This window comes from Mercenaria mercenaria, chromosome 14 (assembly GCF_021730395.1).
Source record: "Mercenaria mercenaria strain notata chromosome 14, MADL_Memer_1, whole genome shotgun sequence".
In the NCBI taxonomy this organism is placed as follows: Eukaryota; Metazoa; Mollusca; class Bivalvia; order Venerida; family Veneridae; genus Mercenaria; species Mercenaria mercenaria.
In genome coordinates this window covers 17,188,799-17,198,975 of record NC_069374.1, presented here as the reverse complement: position 1 = coordinate 17,198,975, position 10,177 = coordinate 17,188,799, and the positions used below count along the sequence as shown (strand labels likewise).

At 36.1% G+C, this 10,177-nt stretch overlaps 1 protein-coding gene across 1 annotated transcript; it reads left to right on the top strand.

Moving 5' to 3' along the window:
* The first annotated feature begins 1,356 nt into the window (after positions 1-1,356).
* Positions 1,357-9,414, top strand: LOC123526458 (uncharacterized). The gene is made up of 5 exons (XM_053522988.1): positions 1,357-1,513; positions 5,039-6,063; positions 6,945-7,124; positions 7,801-7,944; positions 8,708-9,414. Exons 2-5 carry the CDS (start codon positions 5,065-5,067, stop codon positions 8,882-8,884), a joined length of 1,500 nt encoding a protein of 499 aa, XP_053378963.1. The 5' UTR covers positions 1,357-1,513; positions 5,039-5,064; the 3' UTR covers positions 8,885-9,414.
* The last annotated feature ends 763 nt before the right edge of the window (positions 9,415-10,177 follow it).

Below are 10,177 nucleotides of genomic sequence, written 5' to 3'. Positions count from 1 at the left end.
GAATCCATGGACATATGCTGAACCACTAGGGGTTGAATGAACGGAGGTAAGGGTTCTTTTTGCAGAAACACAAACATGTGATGCTGCTGTAATACTTGTTAATGTAACTAGACCTGTAAAATCTATGAGAATTTTTCTATATTTGATGCGTTGAATTTAATTGTAAGGTTGGTTTCTTGGATATTTCAAACAATATGTTTAAGTGTAAAATATATTTAATCTAATATATATTATGAAAAGACATCTAAAGATGCCGATTTGCTTTTGTGTTTTACTCAAGATACTAGCCTTTGTCGGTAGAATTTGAGACACAATATTAATTGCAAGTATTTATAATCTGTTCAGCATTAATTAATATATCGCCTATAATCAGAGTCTGCGGGGCGTGAAAATACAACGACCTTTGTCGTTGCTGATTATCGATTTTGTACAATACCCTGTCACAAAGGTGATCTAGCAAGGTGTCAGCGATATGGCAAGATTCTGTGTACATATTAGTCGCTGATGCACTTCATGATGAATAGACAATTGGCAAGGGAAGACCGCTGTATTTCTTCTCAATTATATTTTCTAGCCTTTTCAAAAATTTACGAGTTCAGCATTTCGCCGCTGCTCGAAATATTGGGGCAGCGAGCTCCGCCCCTGTCGCCCCATCTTCTTCTTTAAATAACTACAATCCTTCATAACTTTGAAGATTATGTGTATGCACTGAATAAAAAATTATGGTGTTTTTACAACAGATTTGTACATGTGAAAAAACAATAAAACTTTCAAAATTTTACATTAATAAAACTTTGTACACTGGTCGGTGTTTAAAGATTGAGGGCAGAGGTTAGGACAGGCACAGTAACATAAGCTTTGAAGGAGTCAGCTGTGGCTGCTGTGTGTGCGACAGCCGGCAACATGTCCCACTGACCTACTGTTCTAGGGAAAAATGAATACTTATAAGAATCTTTGGATGTGCCAATGTGTCTAAAGCTGTATATGTTACCATGCCCATGCCGCGTTCTTGCATCAGCTGGTATTAATAAATTCTTTTCCCCAGCCCCAGCTCCTACGACCTTGGTTAATTGACCTGTGGTGCGAGAATCCTGTAAGTACCTTCCTTGGGTATAGTTTGTTGGTAATGGAAAGTGATAGTCGGAAATCGACGGTTGGGTGAAAGATGTAGATGAAAGATCCAGTAAGTACCTTGTAGATCCTGAAATAAATTGCTGAGCTTAATTTTCAGTATCTTGCACTGATTTCCAGATGAAAAGAAGGAGAAGTCGCCCATATGGGCAACCAGTTCCGACTACATCTACATCTAGACTATTGAACAAGTTTACATAAGATGATCCAACCAAGTCGAATCTTTCTGCGCCACTTCCAATTTAAAATGGCAACCAGTCACTTTAATGTTTACAAATGGCGGAAACAGAGGCGATTCGATTTTTGGAAAATGTATCAAAATCGAATTAAAGCAGTGTGTTTTACATTTAACACACACATTTAGATTTAAAAGCTATTTTAGGTACACGGTTATGTATTTTGATATATCATTGTATTGTTTTTACTCATTGTAACGTTTTCATTCGAGTGCTTTGATTGCAAGTTCTGACATGACCAAAATTCGTATTTCGGATTGAAGGAGTAGTCGGATAATCGGTCGAGGTTGAAATATACAATACATTTAAGAAATTAATTAATATTGTTTATAAAATGTTAAATGTTCATAGTTTGTTCACACATTGTCGTCCCATCCTGACCTTATTTTGAAGAATTATTTTAAGAAAGAAGTGGCCAACCGGCTACCTAGAGCAAAGGTCTAGGTAGCTGAAGATTCCAGCTACCTAAACTAAAGGTCTAGGTAGACAGCTCTCCATATACATACATTTTGTTATGTTATCAACAAATGAGAGTGTTGTTTCCGTCAGCGTGCTTAAATGGCGTGTTTATAAATTCTTAAAATAAAGTTTTTAATGAATTTTTGTTGTTATATATTATTGAAAAACATTTTTGATAGATGATGTCAATTAATTGGGTGACGGGTCAAAACGGTCCAAATCCATGACGGTCCGTCACCAAAACGGCCCAAAACCAAGACGGCCCATACCATGACGGACCAGTTTTCATTAATAACCAAGAATAACCAAGAATTTCAAATAATTCTTTTTATTTATGTTTTATTTATTTACATAGCAAAAATGACAACATATTTTATTATACATATAATTGGACAACAGGGCAGGACACGAAAAAACATCTATAAAATGAACACTAATTAATTTTTAAAGCAATTAAAGCAATTAAAGCAATTAAATGCCCATAAAAGATAAATAAATATGGATAGGAAGTACGAAAATAAGCCATATCTTTTTTTTTAACTTTTATGTCTTATTTAAATTTATTTTTTATCGTTATATAGATACGATCATTAGACACTTAAAAAGAAAAAATAAATTATTTTATTCTAGCAATTAAGAAGTGAATAGCGATTATTAAATCAGAAAAAATAATTGTCCCTTAATATAATTTTATTCTAAATCAACTATGATCTTATAAAATAGCATCTTTAATTTGTCATAACGGTATATTACGGTATATTTAATATATATTGGGCCGTCCTGGACTGGGCTGTCTTGGTATGGGCCGTTTTGGATTTGGGCTGTCCTGACCCGCATTCATTAATTGTCGTTCTGTGGCAAAAATCTAGTCAAGGCAGCTTATATAGCTTGTCTGAGCACGAAGTACACACTCAGAAGTAAGAGTACATGCCAAAACAAGATTGCTAACGTGTTTTTCTAAGCACACATTTTTACAAGTCTTTCAACACAATTTGATATTTATGACAAGTATGGTTTATAAGGCCTATGTGTACATTTCTTGTTATGGGTCAATTGGATCAGCCTGGTTCAAATGAACCAGCCTGGTGCAAACAGGCCATCTCTCTGATCTGACGATACGAGTGCGTAAATACTGCGAAATAAACAGATAATCACAAGTAGTAAATAATAAATCACAAGAAATGTAATTTATTTAACTAATAATAATGATCCTTTATAATACAGTTTATTAAAGAGCTGGCTACATTGACTTGCATGTTCATATGCGATATATATATTACAATAAAAAAAAATTCCTTTAAGCAACTGGTTGATAAACCTTCACCAAACCTGTCTGTTGGATTCTTTTAAGGTCTGCTCCCGAACTTGTTCAAATAGGGGAATTGAGCCCCACCCCCTATAAGCTATATTTCTTCTCATGATCCTTGGATGCATCATCATCCAACTTGGTCCAAGATACTCTCAGCCTGCTCAAGTTGTCTGAGTTTTTCATCCAGTTTTAAAGACCTAATAAGCATGTACAAAAATATAGTGTTTGATCTGTTTGTCATTTGTCACACTAGTTTATGTAAATGTAATCTACTTCAACTGGAATTTTTATACGCCCGAAGGAACGTATTATGTTATGATGCTGGTGTCCGTCCGTCTGTCCTTAGCAAATTCGTGTCCGCTCTGTAACTCTTGAACCCCTTGAAGGATTTGAAGGAAAGTTGACACAAATGTTCACCACACCGAGACAATGTGCAGAGCGCATGTTTTGGATGTCTGATTGTCTCGCTTCAAGGTCAAAGTCACACTTAGGAGTCAAAGGTCATATCAGTTTGTTTCGTGTCCGCTCTGTAACTCTTGAACCCCTTGAAGGATTTCAAAGAAACTTGACACAAATGTTCACCACACCAAGACAAGGTGCAGAGTGCATGTCCCGGACGTCTCGCTTCAAGGTCAAGGTCACACTTAGGGGTCAAAAGTCATATCAGTTTGTTTCGTGTCGCTCTGTAACTCTTGAACTGCTGGAAGGATTTCAAAGAAACTTGGCAGAAATGTTCACCACACTGAGATGATGTGCAGAGTGTATGTTCCGGATGACTTGCTTCAAGGTCAAGGTCACACTTAAGGGTCAAAGGTCATATATGACTTTGCTTTGTGTATATTGCTCTGCATTGCAGTGCTCTTGTTTTTATTTGGCAGATCTCTTTTTTGTTCACTTACAATAAGTTTTTTTTATGCCCCCAAAGGGAGGCGTATTAGTTTTCAACTGTCCGTCCGTTAGTTCATTCGTTCGTCACAACATTAACTTTTTGCATGAAGGCACTTTACTCGCGGACCACTGCACTCAGGACCTTCAAACTTTACTTGCTGATAGTACTTATTGAGTACTCGACCCCTACTGACATTGGGGTCACCAGGTCAAAGGTCAAGGTCATAGGGGCCAATGTTAACTTTTTGCATGAAGGCACTTTACTCGCGCACCACTGCACCCAGGACCTTCAAACTTCACATGCTGTGATAGTACTTATTGAGTACACGACCCCTACTGACTTTGGGGTCACCAGGTCAAAGGTCAAGGCCACAGGGGCCAATGTTAACTTTTTGCATGAAGGCACTTTACTCGCGAACCACTGCACCCAGGACCTTCAAACTTCACATGCTAATAGTACTTATTGAGTACACGACCCCTATTGACTTTGGGGTCACCAGGTAAAAGGTCAAGGCGCTGCGGGGGCATTTGTCACCATTAGTGACAGCGCTTGTTTTTAATTACTTCCCTTTTATGTTATTATAAATAGCTTATTTTGAAACTTTTTTATTATTGGCTGTAGGGAAAAACCGAGACCACTTTTCTGTGGTACAACATGGATGGTACCTCAAATTTTTAGGTGTATTTTTACATACCTGTACCTGATAAGGATTTTTTTTTGTGGACTTTAAATAATTTTTTTGTGGACTTAGATTTGTTTTTTGAAGTTTTCCTTTTGTTGTTCCACTCCTTTGGGCTACAACAGTTAAGTTCTTTAAATTTTGCTCCCTTCCTATGATGAAATCCTTCGGGCGTATATTGCCCCGCTTGGCGCAGCTCTTGTTGACACTTGGAACATATTATGGTCCTCTTATGGTTGCACATTCTCTAGCCTGTTTAAGCTGTGAAACTCAGGTAAGTGACCTAGGGTCATCATGGGCCTCTTGTTTCTGATTTTATTATTTATTTCTTTCAGATTTTCACAAATGTCACAAGCATAGGATGGCAACCCATTTCATTTGTCAAAGTACAGAGCCATTGCCTCACAAGTATCCTAGTGGCCTAGCTGGGAGGACACATGGAGCAGTGTCACAGTATGAAGTCTACAATAACAGTACAAAACCTCACACCCGGTTTCCACCACCTGGTTGGGATTTTTCTCAGTCTTCCGAAGAAGATTCTCTCCCATTGCTTCATTCGGCACCTCAACCGGAATTAAAAAATTCTTCATTCATGTATGATCCAGATTTGTGTATTACACCTCAGAAGGCAAACAATTCTAGTAACACTGCATTTAAGTCATATGAGGATGACGTTTTCAAAATACCTGATGCTAACCCAGACCCAGATTTAACTTTAACTCCTATGAAAGCGTTTGATGAAAGTTCAAAAGTAAACATTAGATCTGAAAATTTAATTGATAAAGGCAAGAAACAAAAAGTCAGATTTGATCTGGATGACACAGTAACAGATCAAAATTTGAGTGGAAATATATCACAAAAATTGTCTCCTGAAAAGCCATATAAACCAGAGCTTTATGATGATGAAGATGATGGTGATGATGAATTTGATATTAATCCAGAAGGGACCAAAGTCTCAAGTAAAATGTCAGAAAATGCTAGAACTGTCAGATACACAGTTGACAAAGTTAAAGGCCAGTCAGTGTATGTTCCTTTGAAGGAAACTGGTGTAAATCAAGGTCAAGTTTCAAAGCCCAGTAGTGTGACAAAAACTCAATCTCAAGGGGATAAATGTGATAGAAAATCCATCCAGAGTATTCCAAAGACACAAACTGTAGGTCAGAAAGTTGTGACAGTTGTAAGAGAGAGACCTGATGCCCCTAGACAAGCACCAATAAATCAGATTCCATCTGTTGAGCCAGAGGATCCTATAGCAGCATGCAGAGTTCCAGAGAAAACAGGACCAAAAAGAAAGGTGAAGGTTCTAAGAGAAAACCAGTACACACATACTGAAACAGAGTACACCTATCCATTCCAAGAGGTATGTTCATGTTTAGAAAATATCTATATATCTGTATACTGCCAGTCAGCTTGCTAGTGTTACAGGCAGATAGTCTTTGGTCTTTGTCCAGTTCCCATGACATTTGTTAATTCATGGCTTATTTATTGAAATACAATCATACGTATTTGCATAGTGAGAATATCAGGCAAGAACTCCAGAATTGGCATTTTCACTTGTGTCTGTGCTTTTTGTGAAAATATTACTGCATGTAGGTGTATATTTGGTGAGAAATATATCAACAAATGTCCCCAATGATTATGTGATAGATTGTAGTACTGTGAAATCATTTACTTTCGTGGGGATGAAATTTAGTGGTTTTGGTCAAAACGGCAATTTTGTGGGAATATGAAATCGTGGATTTCAACTTTTGAACATAAAATGAATGGGAATTTTACTTGTTCGTTGGGATTAAATTTCGTGGATTGACTCAACCATGAAATCCAGGAAAATTAGTCCCCAACGAATATGAATGATTTCACAGTATCTTTGGATATTTGTCGCCTGTTAACGTGCAGCTACATATACCTTTAAAATAAAATAGAATACAAGTGTTGATTTTTTCGCCGTTTTACCACTTAAGGAAGTGATACCTGGAATTGAGCACAGGTAAGTCACTAGAATTCTATTGGGACTACTTTTCATGGATTTCGGTGTTGTGTCAATCTACGAAATTAAATCTGAATGAAAAAATACGTACAACTATATTCAACCTTCATCTGAAATTTGAAATCCACAAATTGCCATACCCGTGGATGTATGTTTACTTTAAGACAACCACAAAGATTCATGTCCATAAATTTAAATGATTTTTCAGTACTTATGAAAATGATGAAAACTAGATGTAAAAGAGTTATTTTCAGAATGGTATAGATGAATACGCCGGTGGAGAGGAACACATGTTTGCTCGGCCGGAGTACAACAGCACATTGAGAATGAAGTTGGAAGCTGAGAAGCTGAAAGAGTGCTCTGTGGACCTGGACACTGCCTTACAGAGGAAACTAAAAATGTCTGAGTCAACAAAAACTGAAATCAATGAAAAGGTTTGGGATTAAACTGAATTTTAACAATGACACTTAAAATAACTTTGTATATAGTACACTACATGTATATGCAAGGAAATTAGTATGTTTCTAAATAAGTTAAATGATAAATGTATAAAAATAAATCAAATGAAAATTTGATAGTCAGCACTGGTTAAGCAGTGTTCCCACTGGCATTTAAAGTTGGATGTGAAAACTGAGTTTTTCTTGCACTTTTGCGCCCCCTCACTAAGCTGTCTCCAAAACTGGGTGTTCTAAGTACTATTCTGGGGGTGAAATGGGGGGGTTTCTGGATAGATACACTTTAGATTTTTGTACAGGTCCAGTTTTCATGAATACTATAAGGGTTATAGCTTTGAAGCATGTTTGTTGTCATTAGATAAATAAGGAGGTCAATTACCATAAATCTCTTTTATTTTGTTGAAATTATGGTCCCTTTTAACTGGGAAAATTGGTACTTTTTTCTATTTCTTGGATTTTTTTTGTTTATGTTCACTTTTCTTGAATACTGAAGCTTTGAAACTTAATACATTTTGTGTCATCTTTAGGTGAGTAAGAAGGGCAAGAAACACATATTGCCTTACATCAAGCTCCCAGAGACAGATGTTAGCACCCATAAGCGCTGCTCTTGTTTGGACTTAATAGACACCAGTTTGACTGTATTGTAATTTTTCAGGCTGCAAGTTTGGTTAACTCTGAAGGATCGGCATTTAGTGGTCTTGTTAGTCTCAAAGTCCCTGTTGATGAAGTGTGTAAACAGGCGGCTGAAATGAAGACAGCCAGGGCTAAACAAGTTAAACTGCCAAAATCTAAATTCAAGGTATGTAATCAAAGATTGTTTTTAAATGTTTCAAACATTTAGGCACCATTAAAATGAAAATTGGTGTCTTTATGTATTTTCAAATTATCTTTGTAAGCATAGAAGCAGCATGTTTCTGTAAAAAAAGCAAAACTTTTAAAAACAAAATTTAAAATTTGTCATGGTTCAAAAATTATAACAGGGATAATGAAAGCATGATTTTTAGTTGAAAATGAAAAAATAAATGATAAAGGAGATCTTAACATTCAAGTACATGAAAAATGTTTTGAAGACCGCTATTGCAGAAGCATTGAATCTGGCAATAGATTATATTTCTCTTATGACTGTAATTAATTCAGAAAGATAAGCCAAAGAAATAGAGCTGCCATCCAGATGCAGAATTTTCATTATCATTTTGTGAGAGAAGTATTTTTTGCATTGTTTAAAGTAAGATATTTCATTAAAGGGAGATAATCAGTATTATTAGATTAATATTAAATTTTATAAAACTGCCTACTGTGCTGAATTTCTTAACCCATTTCCATAGAGGAAGTTTATGTTCTAAAGCCTCATCTGCAGACAGTAAAACAATGTTTGCTGAAGCATTGCTGGCTCAGTCGCACAGGGTTATGCTATGTGGTCCCCCACGGCTTTCCTTATATTTTGTTCATTTAGATTTCTCGAAACCCCTTGGTTCTTTAAAAATTTTGCTCATGCCCTTTTGACCTTGAGTGATCAATATTTTGTGTAGCACTTTTTAACAAATGTTTTGTTCTATTTTTAGGACCACAAAGAACCAGACCTAATGGAGTTTTTCTCGAGTGAAAGACAGAAAGAGAGTGTAACCTTTTCACTGCCAGGAATTTCCGCTCCATCAGAACAGTTGTCTACAGCATCACACTGGAGAGCTTTCGATTTATATAAACATAATAGGGTTTGGGAGCAGAGTGGAAAATTATAACATGATAATGACAGTTTAGCTGAATAGTGTGTTGATACAATAAAAAGAAATCTTTTTTTCTTTAATTTTGAATACAATTTGTTTTTGACTAGTGAATCATATACTAAGTTAACTTACTATATCTTAGAGAGCAGCAGATTTAGTGGTTGTGTCTGCTAGTCAGTCATGACTTTTGTTAATACATTAAGTCATTTCTGTATTTTGTAGTCTTTTTTTTTTTAAATGAAGTAATATTGCAAAATGGTGACTCCCATTTAGTTGCCTAAATGATGCAGCATGCTTATGCATTTGTCATACTGGAACTGTTCATTTTCTATGTACACCGCGTAATATACAATGTAAGTACCAGAGATTGCTATGCAGCAATATAAAGTTTCTGAATTCACGATTAGATTTCTGATTTATAAGCAGAGACAGTTCAGTACTGATTCCCTTGAAGTGATAATCTTATTTACTTTGTACTTATTTTGTAGAAAGATGTATTTATATTTATTTTGGTGTAAAATAAAACATGAGCTCTGAAAGCAGAAGTTTTCCTTGTTTAGCTTGATCATTTTCTTTGAAGAAGATTGGGTATATTGTTTTGCTCAAGTCAGCCGTTTGGTCTATAGTCTGCGTAGGCACTTCAGTTTTTGACCAAAAATTACAGAATCTTTTGCCCTACAGTTGTCACACTTCATTGGATGTTTGCCAGCAGTTAGTGGGTGACCTTATTGTTTTGGAAGTCAGTATGTGTAAGGTCAAGGTCACAGTGACATCGAGACCAAAATGGTTCAATAATTGGAGGAAAATTGGTTTTTCTACCACCAAACTTGGGGTTATTGTCTATGGTCTATGAATGTCCTCTAGTATGTCAAGATGTAATGTCAGTAAGTACCCACAAAGTTAACTCTAGTTGAGGAAGTGCTGTTAAAATGTAATCTTGTTCCGAGTCACCGCTAGCTTTACTGAGAATACAGCTTGAAAATCATCTTTTTAAATTTACTTTTAAAGCAAAAAAGAGTTTAAAGATTTTGAACAGATGATATTGGTTGAGGAAGACACCTGATGTATGAACACTTCGGTAAAAACAACATTATTCTGTAAGCAGGCTTCGTGGCTTTCTCATTTAAGAATTTGAGCTCCGGTTACACTTGAACCCGCAGAATTATGGTGATTCAAAATCCGGTAACTTGACCACTTTGTAACAGAGGTCCCTCATTTTGTGAAAGGCATTGATTTCACCTTCAAAACAGCAAAAACCTAGGGTTGACATTGTACTCGCAATCGTTCTAAAGGTCAGCAGGTCAAGAT

Coding starts and splice junctions, on each gene's coding strand:
- LOC123526458 (XM_053522988.1), top strand. CDS start 5,065: ATGGCAACCCATTTCATTTGTCAAAGTACAGAGCCATTGCCTCACAAG. Junction 7,125..7,800: donor AAACTGAAATCAATGAAAAG/GTTTGGGATTAA, acceptor GTAATTTTTCAG/GCTGCAAGTTTGGTTAACTC. Junction 7,945..8,707: donor TGCCAAAATCTAAATTCAAG/GTATGTAATCAA, acceptor TTCTATTTTTAG/GACCACAAAGAACCAGACCT.